We start from the raw sequence: 18215 nt of genomic DNA, 5'->3' as shown, positions 1-18215 counted from the left end.
ATGGCCTACCCAAGAACCCAACCCAACCCAGTGTTTTATCGTTGGGTTAGTTGAGTTGTAAATCTTTGCTTTGGGCTGGTTTGGATTAAGATTCATAAAAAAATTGTATGGTTGGGTTTGGGTTGAACCTCAACCCAAACCAACCCAGCCCATTCACACTCCTATTGAGTTGAACAATTGCAAACCATCTCTCGGGTTCTTAGTTTTGATCAGCTGAACTGACCATTTGAGACCAAACAACCTACTGCAAGGCTCTATTGTTTATCATAGTATGGCAAAAACGAATCAGGATATTGATCTGATCTGTTTTGGGGGTGGGGTGGTGGAGTAAGGGTTTCTTTTGACTATTAAGTGGCTGGATCTGTGAGATCAAACCCATTTATGAAACATCAATTAGTCTGTTTTATTTCTTTTGCAGTTATGTTTCTGAAGTAGAAAAGGAAAAAAAACAAAAAATTTATGTTTATTATTACTTTTGTTGATTTGATGTCTTCTAATGGTTGTAACTGTTTGAATTGATAGGATGAAATTCATGAGAGGGATCGCTACTCTGATTTCATGCTAGCAATTATGAGGTACTTGCTTTCAGGAAATTTACCGTTCTTTTTAGCAAGATGGAATTAGATTGTTTTAAAAATCTACAGGGTGGTTGTTTGTTTTTAATTCACATTGTGGGATGGCCTGGGCAACAGCTATTGCCTGAGTTTACCCAAGGCCCAAGGGTTTTGGTTGAATAGGACTTGATTCAGAAGGGTTTAAGGATTGCACCATGGTAATTTTAAGCCTTTGAATGGTAACTAAGAAGAATTGTTTTGTTAACCAAAAGGATGAGAAAAAGAATTTAGTAATCCTACCGTGGATTCCTGAGGAACTCTTCCATAAGGTAAGACTGCCTATTTTTGAAGATTCTACTGTTTCAATTATTCCAAATGCTTCATTTCACCGAAAATAAGCCATTCTTCAACAAAATTGTGCCACCTTAGTGCCAGGACCTCAGTATATTCAGGAACTGTAAAAGGTTGACTCCACATAGTAATGGGATAAAGGTTTGGTACAATGTTGTTATAAAAGGTGAACCACATCTCCTCAACAACAGTGAACAATTTGTTCCAAATATTCAAGAGAGGGGCAATGCAGAAACAAATGAAAATTGCTGTCACTATTGCTGCAACAACACAAATATCAGGCGGAAAAGCATAATAGTGTCTCCTCCTCTGTAATAAATCATTTGTGTTGATCATCTCTCTTAAATCTTAATAAAACATAAATGAATACTTTTAGTAGTACGCTGCCTTAATTAAAAACCAATTTGATACTAAGATCATTACTCTTCTTCCCATGTCACATTCTTGTTGCTTTGAATGACAGATATGTGTTAGTTTTACTATGGGCATATGTTAAATGCTGCAGGGGCGTTAAAAAAATTAGTTCACATAATGTTATTTATTAAAAGAGTTACCATTTGCTTTATTGTACATGTCAATCATTAAACAAAAAAAAAAAAAAACAATTTTGTTTTGGTGTATTTTTTTTTTTGGCCTTACATTCCTTTTTCTTCTTTTATATTATATTAACCTATTTCAATGACATACCTGCAGAGACATGCTTCCTTCATACCCTCAGCTACGTTTGGTAAGCTTAAATCCTCTACATCTGTTTCTTCCTAGGATTATTGCGAGCTCAGATACACCTTCTGTCTCTCCTCCTTCTACCCTGGAAAAGGGCAGGGGAACCCAACAACATAGCTAAAGAAATGTTAGTTATTAATTTAGTTAATGATCAATTATTCCATGGTAGGTACTAATGAGTGCTACCCTTGATGCTGAACGGTTTTCACAATATTTTGGTTGCTGCCCAGTTATCAGAGTCCCTGGCTTCACTTATCCTGTAAAGGCTTCTCCTCTTGCGTAGCATGGTACCAATTGTTTGCTTGTAATTTATTCACGATCTTTTTGTTATTGTTATTTCAGGTCAAGACTTTCTACTTGGAGGATGTACTAAAAATTCTGAGAGGAGAAAATCACCTTGGTTCTTCTCTTAAAGACTCTGCATTAGAGGATTCTGAGTTAACAGAAGAATACAGAATTGCCCTTGATGAAGCCATTGATCTAGCTTGGTCAAACGATGAATTTGACACCCTTCTGGATTTGGTTTCTTCAGAAGAAATCTCAAAAGTTTTAAATTACCAGCATTCGACAAGTGGAGTAACACCACTAATGGTGGTAGCTGGAAAGGGTAGAGTAGGTGATGCCTGTATGCTTCTTTCTTTTGGTGCTGATTGCCACTTACAAGCCAGTGATGGAACGACAGCCCTACAATGGGCTGAACGGGAGAATCAGGAAGAAGCTGCTGAAGTTATTAAAAAACACATGGAAAAAGCTCTTTCCAACACCAAGGAAGAAGAAGCATTACTTGATAAATATCTATCTGTTAGCAATCCAGAACTTGTTGATGTTGTTCTGATAGAGCAATTATTGAGGAAGATTTGTATTGACACGGAGGATGGAGCTATCCTTATTTTCCTTCCTGGATGGGATGATATAAATAGAACGAGGGAGAGAATACTTACTAGCTTGTATTTTAAGGACTCTTCTAAGTTTTTAATAATATCTCTTCATTCGATGATCCCGTCTGTAGAGCAAAAGAAGGTCTTCAAGCGGCCTCCTCCTGGTTGCCGTAAAATTATTCTTTCAACTAACATTGCTGAGACTGCTGTTACCATTGATGATGTAGTTTACGTTATAGACAGTGGGCGGATGAAAGAGAAAAGTTATGACCCCTACAGTAATGTATCAACTCTTCAGTCTTCTTGGACTTCAAAAGCAAGTGCAAAGCAGCGAGAGGGACGTGCAGGACGTTGCCAGCCTGGAATATGCTATCACCTTTATTCAAAATTTCGAGCTGTTTCATTGCCCGAATTTCAAGTACCTGAGATCAGGAGGATTCCCATTGAGGAAATCTGCTTGCAGGTAATTGAGATAAAGAAACTTTGAATAAGTTGTGCTGGCAATGTTTCCGCGCTTAACATGTAACTACACAACAAATGCTATATTCATTTTTAAGTTCTGATCAAACTTATAGTAGTGTCTCTGTCTCACACATCTTATCCTCCATTGAAGTCATTCCAACTTTATTATGAATAATCTCATTGTTAATCATGTCCTTTCTTATATGATTACACATGCATTTTAACATTTTCATCTAAGTTAACGCTCATTGTTTGCTTTTTTGTGTGCTTATTGCCTAATATTCTGTGCCATGCAACAAAAGTGGTCTTGGCCATTTGATAAAAAAAACATTTCTTTCAAAACTAAAATGCTAAGTATTTTTTCTTTTTAACCATTATGTATTAATTCTTCGTGTAACGTTCTTAATATCTTTTTTCATCTTTTTGACATAAGATGTTTGTATTGATCTTTCCTTAGAGTGACTTGATCTTAAGTCTCACCATAATATCATCCATAATTCTCCCTTTTATAAACTTAACATTTCATGCACACAATTTTTCAAGTTGCATAACTGGGAGTGTTTGGATTCGAAGGGTCCCTGCATACCTTTGATGCAGTGTTTCAACTTTCTTTATCTCATCATAAAAACAGTATTGCCTTCAAATAACATAAATCAAGGTATCTCTTCTTGGATATGCTTTGTGGCTTTGTGAGCTCATTTATCAGGAGAGCAACGTGATAAGGACTCGGTGCAGATCCTTAATGTAATCTTATTGACATTGGAAAAACTTTAGTATCTCTTACACAAGTTCTAACACATTTTTACTTCATGATACTTGTGTTTAATAGTTTGTATATAAGCAATTTAGGCTCCCTTCGTTTTTTGAAACCCTCTATAAAACTTCTCTTCAGACTTTGGCATAAGTTGTTTCTTTTTCCAAGGCTATAAATATTACTTGTAAATCTTTTTGTTTTATCTTTAGAAATATCCCTGGGGCTCCTTTGCAAGTATATAACTGTCATTGTTGATTTACCAGGCATGAAATCCAAAGTGGCTTTCAAACACATTGGTCTCTTATCTTAGCCTTTGCTCGATGATCATTTCTCAGAGTTTCACAAGAAGATAATACTTTAAGAAAGAATAATGCTTTAGTTACTGGACGACATCGCCTGACTTATCATCCTTCATATACAACCCACTGGGAACCACTTGATTAAATGGATTTGGTTCCAGACATAGATGGCTGACATCACCTCACTTATTGTCCTCTGTTTACAACCCATTGGCACCCACTTAAATAAATGAATGTGCTTCCAAATTTATATGGATGTTATATGTTGAATTTGTAAACAATTTCCTTATCTTTCTGTGTGCATGTGCATGTGTTTTATTTATTTATTATTATTGTTGCTGTTATTATTATTATTTAGGGGTGGGTTATGTTCCAAGGATGTTAAGACATGTAAATTGTCAACAAGCAAGTGCATTTCTGTGATATAAACTGAAAATTACTAGATTGCCAATAACATAATACCATATGGAAGAACAATTATTTGATTATCTGATGACATCACCTCATCTATCTTCCTTGGTACCCATGTACGAAAATGATGTGCTTCCAGATATAGAGTATCACAAATTTGTAGATCCTTTAGTGCGCGTGCAATGGGCAGTAGGTCTGCATAAGCAAAATTTACATGTGTCATAGCTGCTACATTTTATCAAGGAGATAGTGGCATTCTTTGATGCCATGTTTTGTTTGTTGCTGACAGGTGAAGCTACTTGATCCAAATTGTGAAGTGGAAGATTTCCTGAGCAAAACACTGGACCCTCCTGTGTCTGAAACTATACGTAATGCAGTTTTTGTTCTTCAAGAAATTGGTGCCTTATCGCTGGATGGCAAACTAACTGAGGTCGGAAAGAAGCTCGGTTGTCTACCAGTCCATCCATTAATCGGCAAGATGCTTTTCTTAGCCGTATTATTGAACTGCCTTGACCCGGCCTTAACATTGGCTTGTGCATCTGAATATAGAGATCCATTTACTCTTCCCATGTTACCAGATGAAAAAAAGAGAGCCGCAGCAGCTAAATCTCAGCTGGCTTCATTTTTCGGTGGGAATAGTGACCAGTTAGCTGTAGTAGCAGCATTTGAGTGCTGGAAGAATGCCAAGGCAAGTGGCCTAGAAGGACGATTTTGTTCTCAATACTTTGTATCCTCAGGCACCATGAGTATGCTGTCTCGAATGCGTAGGCAACTTCAGACTGAACTGGTGCGGCATGGTTTTATTCCAAATGATGTATCAAGTTTTAGCTCAAATGCACACGATCCAGGTATACTTCACGCTGTCCTTGTTTGTGGGTTGTATCCTATGGTGGGAAGATTGTGTCCACCTCACAAAGGCGGGCAAAGATATATTGTAGAAACTCCTTCTGGTGATAAAGTTCGGTTGCATCCTCATTCCATCAACTTTAAATTATCAAGTAAGAAATCCAAAGATCGGCCTTTGATTGTCTATGATGAAATAACCCGTGGAGATGGAGGTCTGTACATAAGGAATTGTAGCATCGTTGGGCCACTCCCATTATTAATGCAGGCAAAAGAGATTGCCGTGGTTCCTGTTGAGGATGCAGATGATAAAAGTGACTACAACGATTCTGATGAAGATGAAAGCAATGAGGATATAACCGAGTGGCATGAGAAATCAGATGCAAAATATGCTGAGAAGATTATGTCTTCTCCTGATAATGCAGTTAAGGTTGTTGTTGACAGGTGGCTCTCCTATGAGTTAACGGCCCTTGATGTTGCTCAGATCTACTGCCTTAGAGAGAGGCTGTCTGCAGCAGTACTCTTTAAAGTAGGTTCATCGTAAATTTTATTTCTGATATTTTTGACATAGCATTTGTACTTGTTCACTGTCCTGCATACCTGCAACTGTTTGTTTCTTAAATTTAATTGATTGCTAAATCTTTTGTAGGTAACATTTCCCGGCGAAGTTCTTCCCCAATTTCTGAGTGCTTCTGTTAATGCAATAGCCTGTGCCCTATCTTTTGATGGGCTGCGAGGGATCTCAGCACCATTGGAACCTGTGGATTCATCAACACCAATGGTTACTGAAGCTGGAGGGAGGAACCATTTTCTTAGATCGCTTTTGTCCGGTGGCGTGCACCAGAAGCATCCTCCGTATCATCAGAACAGAACAGTGACTTGGAATGGACAGACTAGACACGACCATTCTCCTTCTGGTTCAAGGTACAAAGTTCCACAACGGAGGCCTGAATTTGGTCCGGCTGTGTGGGCACCAAAGGGCAATTCTTCTAAGCAGCAGCGTGGTAATCAATCTTGATAATTAGAGGATTTAGTTAGGCCTATTTGGCAAGAGATAGATAATGAATTTCAGTTGTGAGTAGTTGAGATTTAGTCCTTGATTCCCAAAGCAAAGGGGACGTGATGATAGCTCGGCTTCTAAATTTTTAGAGCTGTATAGAAATCGCAGCGTTTCGTGACTTTGGTGTCACAGTCTATGGTGGTTATTTGAAACTATTTGCTTTTATCATTGTACAGGGGCACTGGAGGCCATCGATATATCTGATTTAAAAGGGAAAGCCTGCAGATTTTACTCGTCTTTCTGAGTGTTTATTACCTGTCCAATGAATTGAGAAATCATAAATCTTTTAGATCTTACCATTAACATTTGTTGTCAAAATTACAATAATTAAATTTTATAATGTGGGATCCATTGTTGTGAGCGCTTGGGCTTGGTGTCTAGTGATATGAGGTTGTAAGAAAAGTTGTCGTGAGAAAATTCGCCTCAAGGATTTTGCCATAAGGATGTTTGTTTCAAGGATTTTTGCTGTAAGGATGTTCACCTTGAGTGTCTCTCCTCAACGATATTCGCCTTAAGGATCTTGTTATAAGAATCTCATCTTAAAGATTTTGTCTAAAGAGTGTTTGTCTCAAGAATTTCGTTGCAAAGATCTCCACCGCAATGATGTTTGCCTCAAAGGTCTTGCTTTGAGGATATTTGCCTTAAAGATTTCGTTGCAAAGGTCTCATTTCAAGGATTTCGTTTCAAGGATATTCATCTCAAGGGTTTTGTCTCAAGGATATTCGCCTTAAGAATTTCATCACAAGGATCTTGTCTCAAGAATTTCGCCTTCAAGGATATTCGTCTTAAGGATCTCGCCTCAAGGATATTTGTCTTAAGGATTTTGTTGTAAGATATTCGTTGCAAGGATCTCTCCTTAAGAATGTTGCTCTGTTGAGACTCGAAAATGGATTAGAAGACTTGCGGGAATTCTCACTTGCGATGACCCTTCGATGCTTAAGTTAGTACCAGATGAAGATAATTGTTCACGAAAACAATAAAAACATAGTCAATGTGTTGAAATTTTTATCAAATTCAGAAGTCTTGTTCATTGTCCTGTAGCTAGGTATGTATAGGGCACGATTTTCAAGAATGTTTGGTGTTAACACGTGTTGCTTGTTGAGTGAGTTTTAGTCTTATTGGGAGGAGACCCTTGTCGCGAGGCCATATGCCGCAAGCCTTGTTGCCACTAGGCCTCTTGCTGCAAGCCTCCTTGTCGTGAGGCCATACGTCGCAAGCCTTGTTTCCGCGAGGCTCCCTTGGTTGCAAGAGGCTTCTTTGATTCTTGTTTTGTTGTATCTTGTATTTGATCTCTTTGTCTTCAGATTTGTCCCAAGAACCGTCAAGAATCTCTCTTTAATTCTTGGCTGTGGACTCCGAGAAGGATCAAACGATAGATGGCTGATTGGCTTTGCACCTCTTGTAGGGCTTTATGCCTTAGATCTCTTTACTTTCTTCAGGTTTCAGTAAGACTCTTGATCTAGATAGAGCTTCAATTCCAAGAATAAACAGATGAGGAGAATTAGGGAGCCTCTCTTGTTGGAAGAATCTTTCCTGCTATATATACACAACCATTAAGCAATGAAGGGTAGGAGAGTCCATTCGCGTTGTTTAATCCCAATTGATAAACTGCCATTAGATCTCCTTCCCCTTCGTTGTTTCTTGAAAGTATGAGCCAAGTCTAGCACCATTATCAAATAATCAGTTATAGACCTCTCAGGAATAAAACTTCTGTCTAGAAATGGCTTCGGTCGGTTAGCAATTATATTTGAAATCATTTTGGAAGATACATTGCAAAGACTTAAGAGGCTTAAAGTCTTGAGACTTTACAAGTATTCTAAGACTGCCCATAGTTATATAGGCATTGTTTAGTTTTATTGACATAATACCATTTTTTGAAGAATACCCATAAGCAATGCCATATTCATATTCTTAATTAGGGATTAAGATGGTGTAGATGAACCGAGATTTGAGCAAGAAAGTAAAAGAAGAGCTAAACTTGTGGGACTCTTCCCTTGGTTTTAGGGTACCTTAGGCCAAATGCCTCCTTATAATGCTTTTCTTCTTGCTTTCTCTTCACTTATGTCTTCTCTATTTTTTTATTTTTCTTGATCTTGTCTCTGATCTCTTCTTCTCGAGATCCGACAAAGAACTAGAAAAAATTTCTCTCAAAATCTCTCTTTTTAATGGCCTAATGAAGGATACATTTCTAATTTAAATCATATATATGGGCTTGATAAAGCAAATAATTTATTAATTTTTAAATTAGTCTTATCTATATGGTAAGTTGGTAACCAACACTAGATGTCCTCATAAATTAAATTTATTTAGATAAATCAAAATTCCTAATCTCATAACCAAAAAAATTAAAGATCTTTTGCATGATTCACTAAAAATATTAATAAATTGAGATATATTTACATAAATTCTAAAACTCATAATAATCATTCACATAAAATTTTAAGCAACTAAAATTCTGTTAGTATTTTGCTTAAAAATTTAAGTCATCATTCGCATGATTGGCTTGAAAAGAAACCAAAATTTCAATATAAAATTTTTCAAAGTTTGCTTAACTAAAATTAGAGGAGGTAGTATGTGACACACACATGTAAAAATATAAAAGATAATTTAAATGAAAGTTTATTGAGTCAATTCAATATTTAAATTTTAATTTTTAATTTTTTGATAAAATTTAGACAGTTTTAATCAGTAAAATTATTCAAAAAATTAATTGTTATTTTTTTAACGTGAAAAACTCAAAAGGTCTTAGCGGGGACCATTCCACTCTCTCTAAAACCTACGACCTGCCACACCCTCAGTCCAAGCATCTTTCCAATTAATATGGCTAGGAAAAGAATGTTGCCGATTAATGGATGGACCGGTAGACTTCCGAGCTTCTTTCCGACCTCAGTTAGTTTGCCATGAAGCGATAAGGCACCAATCTCTTGAAGAACAAAAACTGCCTTACGTATAGTTAGTTTCAGACACGATAGGAAACCTTTCTCCGAACCAATGTGTTTGAAAGCCAATGTGATTTCAGTAATTTTACCAATGTGTTTTGAGGAAACAAAGAGTTTCAGGTATGCAGCAGGACAGTGCACAAGTGCAAATGGAACGTGAAAAAGTACTGCTGCAGACAGCCTCCCTCTAAGGCAGTAGATTTGAGCAAAATCAAGGGCCATAAGCTCATAGGAAAGCCACCTGTCGACAACAACCTTAGCTGCATTATCAGGAGAAGACATAATCTTCTCTCCATATTTTGCATATGATATCTCATGCCACTCGGTTATATCCTTATTGCCCTTTATCTTCATCAGAATCGTCAGTCACTTTTATCATCTGCATCCCCAACAGGAGCCACAGCAATCTCTTTTGCCTGCATTAATAATGGGAGTGGCCCAACGACGCTACAATTCCTTATGTACAAACCTCCATCTCCAGGGGTTATTTCATCATAGACAATCAAAAGCCGATCTTTGGAATTCTTACTTGATAATTTAAAGTTGATGGAATGAGGATGCAATCGAACTTTATCACCAGAAGCAGTTTCTACAATATATCTTTGCCCGCCTTTGTGAGGTGGACACAATCTCCCCACCATAGGATACAACCCACAAACAAGGACATCGTGAAGTATACCTGGATCGTGTGCATTTGAGCTAAAACTTGATACATCATCCGGAATAAAACCATGCCGCACCAGTTCAGTCTTAAGTTGCCTACGCATTCGAGACAGCATACTCATGGTGCCTGAGGATACAAAGTATTGAGAACAAAATCGTGGTTCTAGGCCACTTGCCTTGGCATTCTTCCAGCACTCAAATGCTGGTTCTACAGCTAGCTGGTCACTATTCCCACCTAAAAATGAAGCCAGATGAGATTTAGCTGCTGCGGCTCCCTGTTTTTCATCTGGTAACATGGGAACAGTAAATGGATCTCTATTTTCAGATGCAAAAGCTAATGTTAAGGCAGGGTCAAGGCAGTTCAATAATATGGCTAGGAAAAGCATCTTGCCGATTAATGGATGGACTGGTAGACAACCGAGCTTCTTTCCGACCTCAGTTAGTTTGCCATCAAGCGATAAGGCGCCAATTTCTAGAAGAACAAAAACTGCATTACGTACAGTTTCAGACACGGGAGGATCCAGTATTTTGCTCAGGAAACCTTTCTCCCTCACAGTGTTATCTTGTGGCGGAACTTTGAGAAAGGATGATTGAGCAAAGGCTAATAGAAGAGACCAATGAGTTTGAAAGCCAATGTGATTTCATGCCTGGCAAGCCAACAATGAAAGCTATATACTTGAATATACTTGAAAAAGGAGCCCGAGGGATATATCGAGAGACAGATAAAAAGATTTATAACCTCCAGCACAACTCATTCAAACTTTTTTTTTTTTATCTCAATTAACTGAAAGCAGATTCCCTCAATGGGCGTCCTCCTGATCTCAGGTACTCGAAAATCAGTCAATGAAGCAGGTCGATGTTCTGAATAAAGGTGACAATATATTCCAGGCTGCCACTGTCCCCCACATCCCTCTCGTTGCTTTGCATTTGCTTTTGAAGTCCAAGAAGACTGAAGAGTTGATACGTTATATCAGGGGACATAACTTTTCTATTTCCTACACCCACTGTCTATAGCGTAGACTACATAATCAATGGTAACAGCAGTCTCATCAATGTTAGTTGAAAGAATAATTTTACGGCAACCAGGAGAAGGCCATTTGAAAACCTTCTTTTCCTCCACAGACGGGATCATCAAATGAAGAGACATTATTAAAAGTGTTAAAAGAGTCCTTAAAATACAAGCTTGTAAGTATTCTCTCTCTTCTTGTATTCATATCGTCCAAAAGAAAACAAGGATGGCTCTATCCTCAGAGTCAATACAGATCTTCCACAATAATTGATCTATCAGGACAATATCAACAAGTTCTGGATTGCTAATGGATAGATATTTATCAAGTAATGCCTCTTCTTCCTCAGTGTTGAAAAGCGCTTTTTCCATGTGTTTTTAATAACTTTAGCAGCTTCTCAATGGCAGTCACCAGCACCAAAAGAAAGGAGCATACAGAAATCTCCTACTTTATCCTTTCCATCTAATACCCCGCTCGATGAATTCTGATAATTTAAAACTTTTTTGAGATTTTTTCAGAATAAACCAATTCCAGTAGGATGTCAGATTCATCACTTAACCAAGCTAGATCAATGCGCTCCTCAATGGCAATTCTGTATTCTTCTGTTAGCTCAGAATCCTTTAATGCAAGAGTCTTTATGAGTAGAGCCAGGGTGATTATATCTTCCTCTCAGAATTTTAAGAACGTCCTCCAAGTAGAAATATCATGAAAAAATTACTCTGAGCAGACAATTGGTACCGTGCTATGCAGGAGTTTCTGCCTTCATAGGATAAGTGAAGCCTGGGACTGATAACTGGGCAGGAGCCAAAATATAGTGAAAACCAATCCGCATCAAGGGTAGCACTCATTTGTAAATTGAGTAACAACTAATATTTCACTAAGTATGCTGTTGCGCTTTTTACCCCCTTTTTCCAGGGTGGTGGGAGGAGAGACAAAAGGCATATCTTAGCTTGCAAAAATCCTAGGAAGATTAACATGTCTGTAGAGGGTATAAGCTTACCAAACGTAGCTGAGGATATGAAGCAAGCATGTCTGTGCAGGGTATGAAGTAGATTAACATAATAAAGAAGAAAATAAATTCAAGGCAAAAAAGAAAACAAAAACAAAAATTGTTTTTTTTTTTAATGATTGATGTGTACAATTAAGAAAATTGAAACTCTTTTACTAAATAACATTGTGATCTATTTTTTTCTTTTTAATGCCCCTGCGTTATTGAACAAGTACCAGTACTAAAGCTTATATATATTTGTCATTCAAAGCAACAAAAATGTGAAATGGTAAGGTATGTAACGATCTGAGTATCAAAATGGTTTTGATTAAGGCAGCATACTGGTAAAGGTATTCATTTACATTTTCTTAAGATTTAAGAGACAGGTAAGTAACACACATGGCTTATTGCAGAGAAGGAGAACCCCATTAAGCTTTTTCACCTGATATTTTGTTGCAGGAGTAGGGATCGCAATTTTCATTTGTTTGTGCATATATATATATAAAATATATATATACACACACAAACAGGGAAAAAAAACAATACTCGTTGATTGTTCATGAGTAAGCACACTTGATTTTGATATATTTAAGCTTTCATTTTTTGCAGCTGATGTCATATTCAATCGTGTGATTTGGAATCTGTTCCACTGGATTTGATCTTGAAATTTTTGGCACCCTTTCTCCTCCTCCTAGGTCGTTTCTTTTTCCTCACATGTGTTTCTTGCATCATGAAATTCTTGTGATGAATCCTCTTGGAATACTTAGCAAACATTACATGGTCCTCCTTTCCTTTCCCTATGTTTCCAAATCCAGACCTCCATTAATGATGGGAGTGGCCCAAAAACACTACAATTCCTTATGTACAGACCTCCATCTCCATGGGTTATTTCGTAATTTGTCATAGGAAATCGAAGGCCAATCTTTGGATTTCTTACTTGATAGTTTAAAGTGGATGGAATAAGGATGTTAGCAGTTTCTACAACATATCATTGCCCACCTTTGTGAGGCGAACCCAATATCCCCACCATCGGATACAACCGACAAACAAAGATAGAATTTAGTGTACCTGGATCGCGTGCATTTGAGCTACAACTTGATACATCATCTGGTAACATGGCAAGAGTAAATGGATCTCAGTATTCAGATGCTAATGCCAATGTTAAGGCATTAGCATGATTTCATGCCTGCTAAGCCAACGAGGACAGCTATATACTTGAAAAGGAGCCCGAGAGATATATCTAGAGATAAACAAAAAGATTTACAACCTCCAGCACAACTCATTCAAACTTCGTTTATCTCAATGACCTGCAAGCAGATTCCCTCAACGGGCATCATCCTTTTCTCAGGTACTTGAAAATCAAGCAGTGAAGCAGCTCAAAAGTTTCGAATAATGGTGATAACATGTTCCAGGCTGCCACCGTCCTGCACATCCCTCTCATTGTTTTGCACTTCCTTTTGAAGTCCAAAAAGGCTGAACAATTGATACATTACTGCAGGAGTCATAACCCTTCTTTGTCCTCCGCCCACCGTCTATAACATAAACTGCACAATCAATGGTAACAGCAGTATCAACAAAGTTAGTTTAAAGAATAATTTTACGGCAAGCAGAAGGAGGCCATTTGAAAACCTTCTTCTGCCCCGCAGGCAGGATCATCAAATGAAGAGATATTATCAAAATCTTAGATGAGTCTTAAAATACGAGCTAGTAAGTACTCTCTCCCTTGTTCTATTTATATTGTCCTACCAAGGAAGTAAAATGAGGATAACTCCATCCTCAGTGTCAATACAAATCTTCCTCGATAATTGCTCTCTCAGGACAATATCAACAATTTCTGGTTTGCTAGCTGATAGATATTTATCAAGCAATGCTTCTTCTTCCTCAGTGATGGGAAGGGGCTTTTTCCATGTGCGCTTCTTCCATGTGTTTTTAAAAACTTCAGCAGCTTCTCCATGATTCTCCCTTTCAGCCCACTGTGGGGCTGTCGTTCCATCACTGGCTTCTAAATGACAGTCAACACCAAAAGAAAGGTGCATACAGATACCACCTACTATATCCTTTTCATCAAACACCATTAGTGGTGTTACCCACTCGTCGGATGCTGGTAATTTAGAACTTATGAGATTTCTTTGGAATAAACCAAATCCAGGAGGGTGTCAGATTCATCGCTTGACCAAGCTAGATCAATGGTCTCCTCAAAGGCAATTCTGTATTCTTCTGTTAGCTCAGAATCCTTTAATGCAAGAGTACTTAAGAGTAGAACCAAGGTGATTATATCTTCCTCCCAGAATTTTAAGAACATCATCCAAGTAGAAAGTCATAACCTGAAATAGCAGCAACAAAAAGATCATGAATAAATTACTCTGAGCAAACAATTGGTACCATGCTAATCAGTAGTTTCTGCCTTTATAGGATAAGTGAAGCCAAGGATTCTGATAACTGGGCTGGAGCCAAAATATTGTGAAAGCCATTCCGCATCAAGGGTAGCACTTGTATCTGCCATAGAATAATTTATCATTATCTAAATTGAGCAAGAACCAATGTTTCTTTAGCTACTGTTGGGCTTTTTACCCCTTTTTCCAGGGTGGAGGGAGGAGAGGGAGAAGGCGCATCTGAGCTTGCAATAATCCTAGGAAGAAATAGATGTAGAGGATATAAGCTAAGCAAACGTAGCTGAGGGTTTGAAGGAAGCATGTCTCTAAAGGTTTTCATTGAAATATGATTGACATGTACAATTAAGAAAATTTCCAACTCTTTCAATAAATAAAATTACACGGTCTAATTTTTTGTTAACGTCCCTGCAGTATTGAACATATACCAGTACTAAAACTAATACATATGTGACATGGGAAGGCAAGTAATGATTTGAATGTCAAATGGTTTTTGATTAAGGCAGCATCCAAAAGTCTTCATTTATGTTTTATTAACATTAAAGACACAGGTAACTAACACAATTGGTTTATTGCAAAGAAGGAGACCTTATTAATCTTTTTCTCCTGATATTTTCTTGCAGCAGCAGTAGTGAATTTTCTGTGTCCAGAAATTCTCTGCACATAGATATACATGCAAATATATACATAAACATACATGTTACTAATTTTTGGAAATGGAAAGAAAAAGGAAAAAAAATACCCATGGATTGTTCTTGAGTAGGCACTCTTGATTTTGACATATTTAAGCTGTCATTTTGCAGCTGATGTAAGACTCAACCGCGTGATTTGGAATCTGTTCCACTAGATTTGATCTTGACATACTTTTGGCACAGTTTCTCCTCCTCCTAGGAAGTTTCTTTTTCCTCGCATGTGTTTCTTGCTTCATAGCATTCCTCTGATCAATCCTCTCAGAATGTTTAGCAAACCCTACACAGTCCTTTTTCCTTTCCTTTACCCACATTTCAAAATCCCAACCTCCATTAATAATGGGAGTGGGGAACAAAACTACAATTCCTTATGTACAGACCTCCATCTCCAAGGGTTATTTCATCCTAGGAAATCAAAGGCTGATCTTTAGATTTCTTACTTGATAATTTAAAGTCGATGGAATGAGGATGCAATTAAACTTTTTCACAAGCAGCAGTTTCTTCAACATATCTTTGCCTGCCTTTGTAAAGTGGACCGAATCTCCCCACCATCAGATACAACCACAAACAAGGACAGCATGAAGTATACCTGGATCATGTGCCTTTAAGCTACAACTTGATACATCATCTCGAATAAAACAATGCCGCCCCAGTTCAAGATGAAGTTGCCTACACATTTGACACAGCATACTCATGGTGCTTGAGGATATGAAGTATTGAGAACAAAATTGTGCTTCTAGGCCGCTTGCCTTGGCTTTCTTCCACCACTCAAATGCTGCTACGAAACCTAGCTGGTCACTATTCCCACTAAAGAATGAAGCCTGCTGAGATTTAGCCGCTGCAGCTCTCTTTTCTTCATCAGGCAACATAGGAAGCATAACTGGGCCTCTATATTCAGATGCACAAGCCAATGTTAAGTCCGGCTCAAGGGAGTTCAATGACATGGCTGGAAACAGCATCTTGCCAATTAATGGATGAGTACGGCAATCTCATCCAGCAACTAAAGCATTACTCTTCAATATAGTATTATCTTCTCAAGAAACTTTGAAAAAGGATGATTCAGCAAAGGGCTAATAGAAGAGACCAATGTGTTTGAAAGCCAATGTGATTTCATGCCAGGTACGCCAACAACGAAGGCTATATACTTGCAAAGGAGCTGGAGGGATATATAAAGAGATAAACAAAAAGATTGCCTGCAAGCAGCTTCCCTCAATGGGGGTCTTCCTGATCTCAGGTACTTCAAAGTCAGGCAACAAAGCACCTCAAAGTTTTGAATAAAGGTTATAACATATTCCAGGCTGCCAGCATCCTGCACATCCCTCTTGTTGCTTTGCACTGGCTTTTGAAGTCCAAGAAGACTGAAGAGTTGATACATTACTGTAGGGGTCATAACTCTTCTCTTTCCTCCACCCAGGAAAGAAAACGAGGATAACTCCATCCTCAGTGTCAATACAAATCTTCCTCAATAATTGCTCTCTCGGGACAATATCAACAAGTTCTGGATTGCTAGTGGATAGGTATTTATCAAGTAATGCCTCTTCTTCCTCGGTGTTGGAAAGGGCTTTTTCCACGTCTTTTTAACAACTTCAGCAGCTTCTCCCGCATTCTCCCTTTCAGCCCACGGTGGCTCTGTTGCTCCATCACGGGCTTCTAAACGGCAGTCAGCAGCAAAAGAAAGGAGCGCACAGAAATCAACTACTTTATCACCGTTATTAACAGAAATCAACTACTTAATCAAGTGGGGTAACACCGGTAGTGGTGTTACCCCCACTTGATGAATGCTGGTAATTTTAAACTTTTGAGATTTCTTGGAATAAACCAAATCTGGGAGGGTGCAAGATTCTCCGTTTGACCAAGCTTGATCAATGGTCTCATCAAGAGCAATTCTGTATCCCCATGTTTGCTCGGAATCCTTTAATGCAGGAGTCTTTTAAGGGTAAGCACTCTTGTTCTTCTTTTAAGAGGAGCCGATGCAAGATTCAACCATGTGATTTGGAATCTGTTCCACTGGATTTGATCTTGACATGTTTTTGGCACCCTTTCCCCTTCTTCTGGGTCGTTTCTTTTTCCCCGCGTCTGGTTCTTGCTTCATAACATTCTTCTGATCAATCCTCTCAGATTTCTTAGCAAACCCCACGCGCTCCTTCTCCTTCTCTTTCCCTACGTTTCCAAATGCAGACCCTGAAATCGTCTCAATAACAGCCGTTTCATCAATTACTTCAACTTATTCAACGAGCATCGTGTTGGATTGACTCGATTCATACGAAAGGCTCGTTCAAACGCCACTTCTCTAAATTGCTTATCAAGAAACACCGGGAATCATTGATCTTCATCGAATGTGAACACAAGAAGCGGCCAAACCTGTCCGCCAATCTTCAAGAACAGGTCCCCAAATCTCTGATTCTCCCCGAGGAATCCACCGACCCCTTCCCTTCCCTCGTTCACCACTCCGTCGCACTTCGTCTTCGGAAGGAACAGCGCGGCCTGCTCGCTCTTCTGGAACGATCCTAGACGACTGGCGACTGGGAGGGAGAGAAGGAAGGAGTTGGAGCCTTTTATAAACGTTTTGAAACCATTTTGCAATTTCATAAATTTTTTGGACCTATTTTGTAATTTTAAAAAAATATTTAAAATACATTTATAATTTTTTTAGAATTTATTTAAATGGATTTATAGATTTTATGTTTTTGTTTAAATTTAATAATTATTTTTTATAATTTTATATATTAAAATTATATTTACAAAAATATCTTTATATTTTTTATTTAAAAAATCCTTATATTTCCATGAGATTTTTATGGACAATAAGCCTGTTTGTTGCAGCTTAAACTTTTAGTTTCTAGCTTTTAACTTTTATATATTAACTTCTCTAACTGTTTTAACTTTTAAAATTCTAACTTATAGTTTCTACTAACTTTTAGAAGGGATAGAAGCTGACTTTTTTAAAGTTGGGATACCCCAACTTCTACAACTTCTGATTAAACAGTTACATTTTTTTTTGATAATTTTGCCCCTATTTTTAACAAAGAATTACTTTTTTGTCCACACAATCAAGGGTTTCTCTTCTCCACCGCTATTTCCATTTTCAAATCTCTTCTTCTCACTCGCCATCTCTCTTTCTCTCTATACACTAATTAATTTTTTTTATAATACTTGAAACTTATACATATATACTAATTAATTTTTAAATTATCATTCTATAAC

The 18215-nt window shown here is 37.8% G+C and overlaps 2 protein-coding genes and 2 pseudogenes across 3 annotated transcripts in view; 1 reads left to right on the top strand and 3 right to left on the bottom strand.

The window, feature by feature from the left end:
- The window catches only part of LOC127792493 (DExH-box ATP-dependent RNA helicase DExH6), a 34137-nt gene extending 27432 nt beyond the window's left edge, over nucleotides 1-6705 (top strand). The window contains exons 9-14 of one of the 2 annotated variants that reach the window (XM_052322990.1): nucleotides 523-575; nucleotides 1599-1632; nucleotides 1798-1887; nucleotides 1971-2969; nucleotides 4722-5804; nucleotides 5925-6705. In XM_052322990.1, the coding sequence (XP_052178950.1) occupies nucleotides 523-575; nucleotides 1599-1632; nucleotides 1798-1887; nucleotides 1971-2969; nucleotides 4722-5804; nucleotides 5925-6293 (2628 nt within the window). In that variant the 3' untranslated portion in view covers nucleotides 6294-6705. The remainder of the gene's footprint in view (nucleotides 1-522; nucleotides 576-1598; nucleotides 1633-1797; nucleotides 1888-1970; nucleotides 2970-4721; nucleotides 5805-5924) is intronic. The other variant, XM_052322989.1, reaches the window with a different exon arrangement.
- Nucleotides 6706-8976: 2271 nt separating this feature from the next.
- On the bottom strand, nucleotides 8977-10572 carry LOC127792273 (DExH-box ATP-dependent RNA helicase DExH6-like; the record flags this gene model as incomplete). The annotated part of the gene is given in 3 exon segments (XM_052322725.1): nucleotides 8977-9620; nucleotides 9622-9639; nucleotides 9641-10572. Coding segments are annotated over 3 exon segments (1500 nt in total), but the record flags the coding sequence as incomplete, so codon positions are not given.
- LOC127792492 (DExH-box ATP-dependent RNA helicase DExH6-like) lies at nucleotides 10568-14052 on the bottom strand (annotated as a pseudogene).
- On the bottom strand, nucleotides 13114-16386 carry LOC127792272 (DExH-box ATP-dependent RNA helicase DExH6-like; annotated as a pseudogene).
- Between the last annotated feature and the right edge of the window lie 1829 nt (nucleotides 16387-18215).

Source organism: Diospyros lotus, chromosome 15 (genome assembly GCF_014633365.1).
Source record: "Diospyros lotus cultivar Yz01 chromosome 15, ASM1463336v1, whole genome shotgun sequence".
Lineage (NCBI taxonomy): Eukaryota > Viridiplantae > Streptophyta > Magnoliopsida > Ericales > Ebenaceae > Diospyros > Diospyros lotus.
The sequence above is the reverse complement of the archived record's forward strand: the minus strand, read 5'-3'. Positions and strand labels throughout refer to the sequence as shown.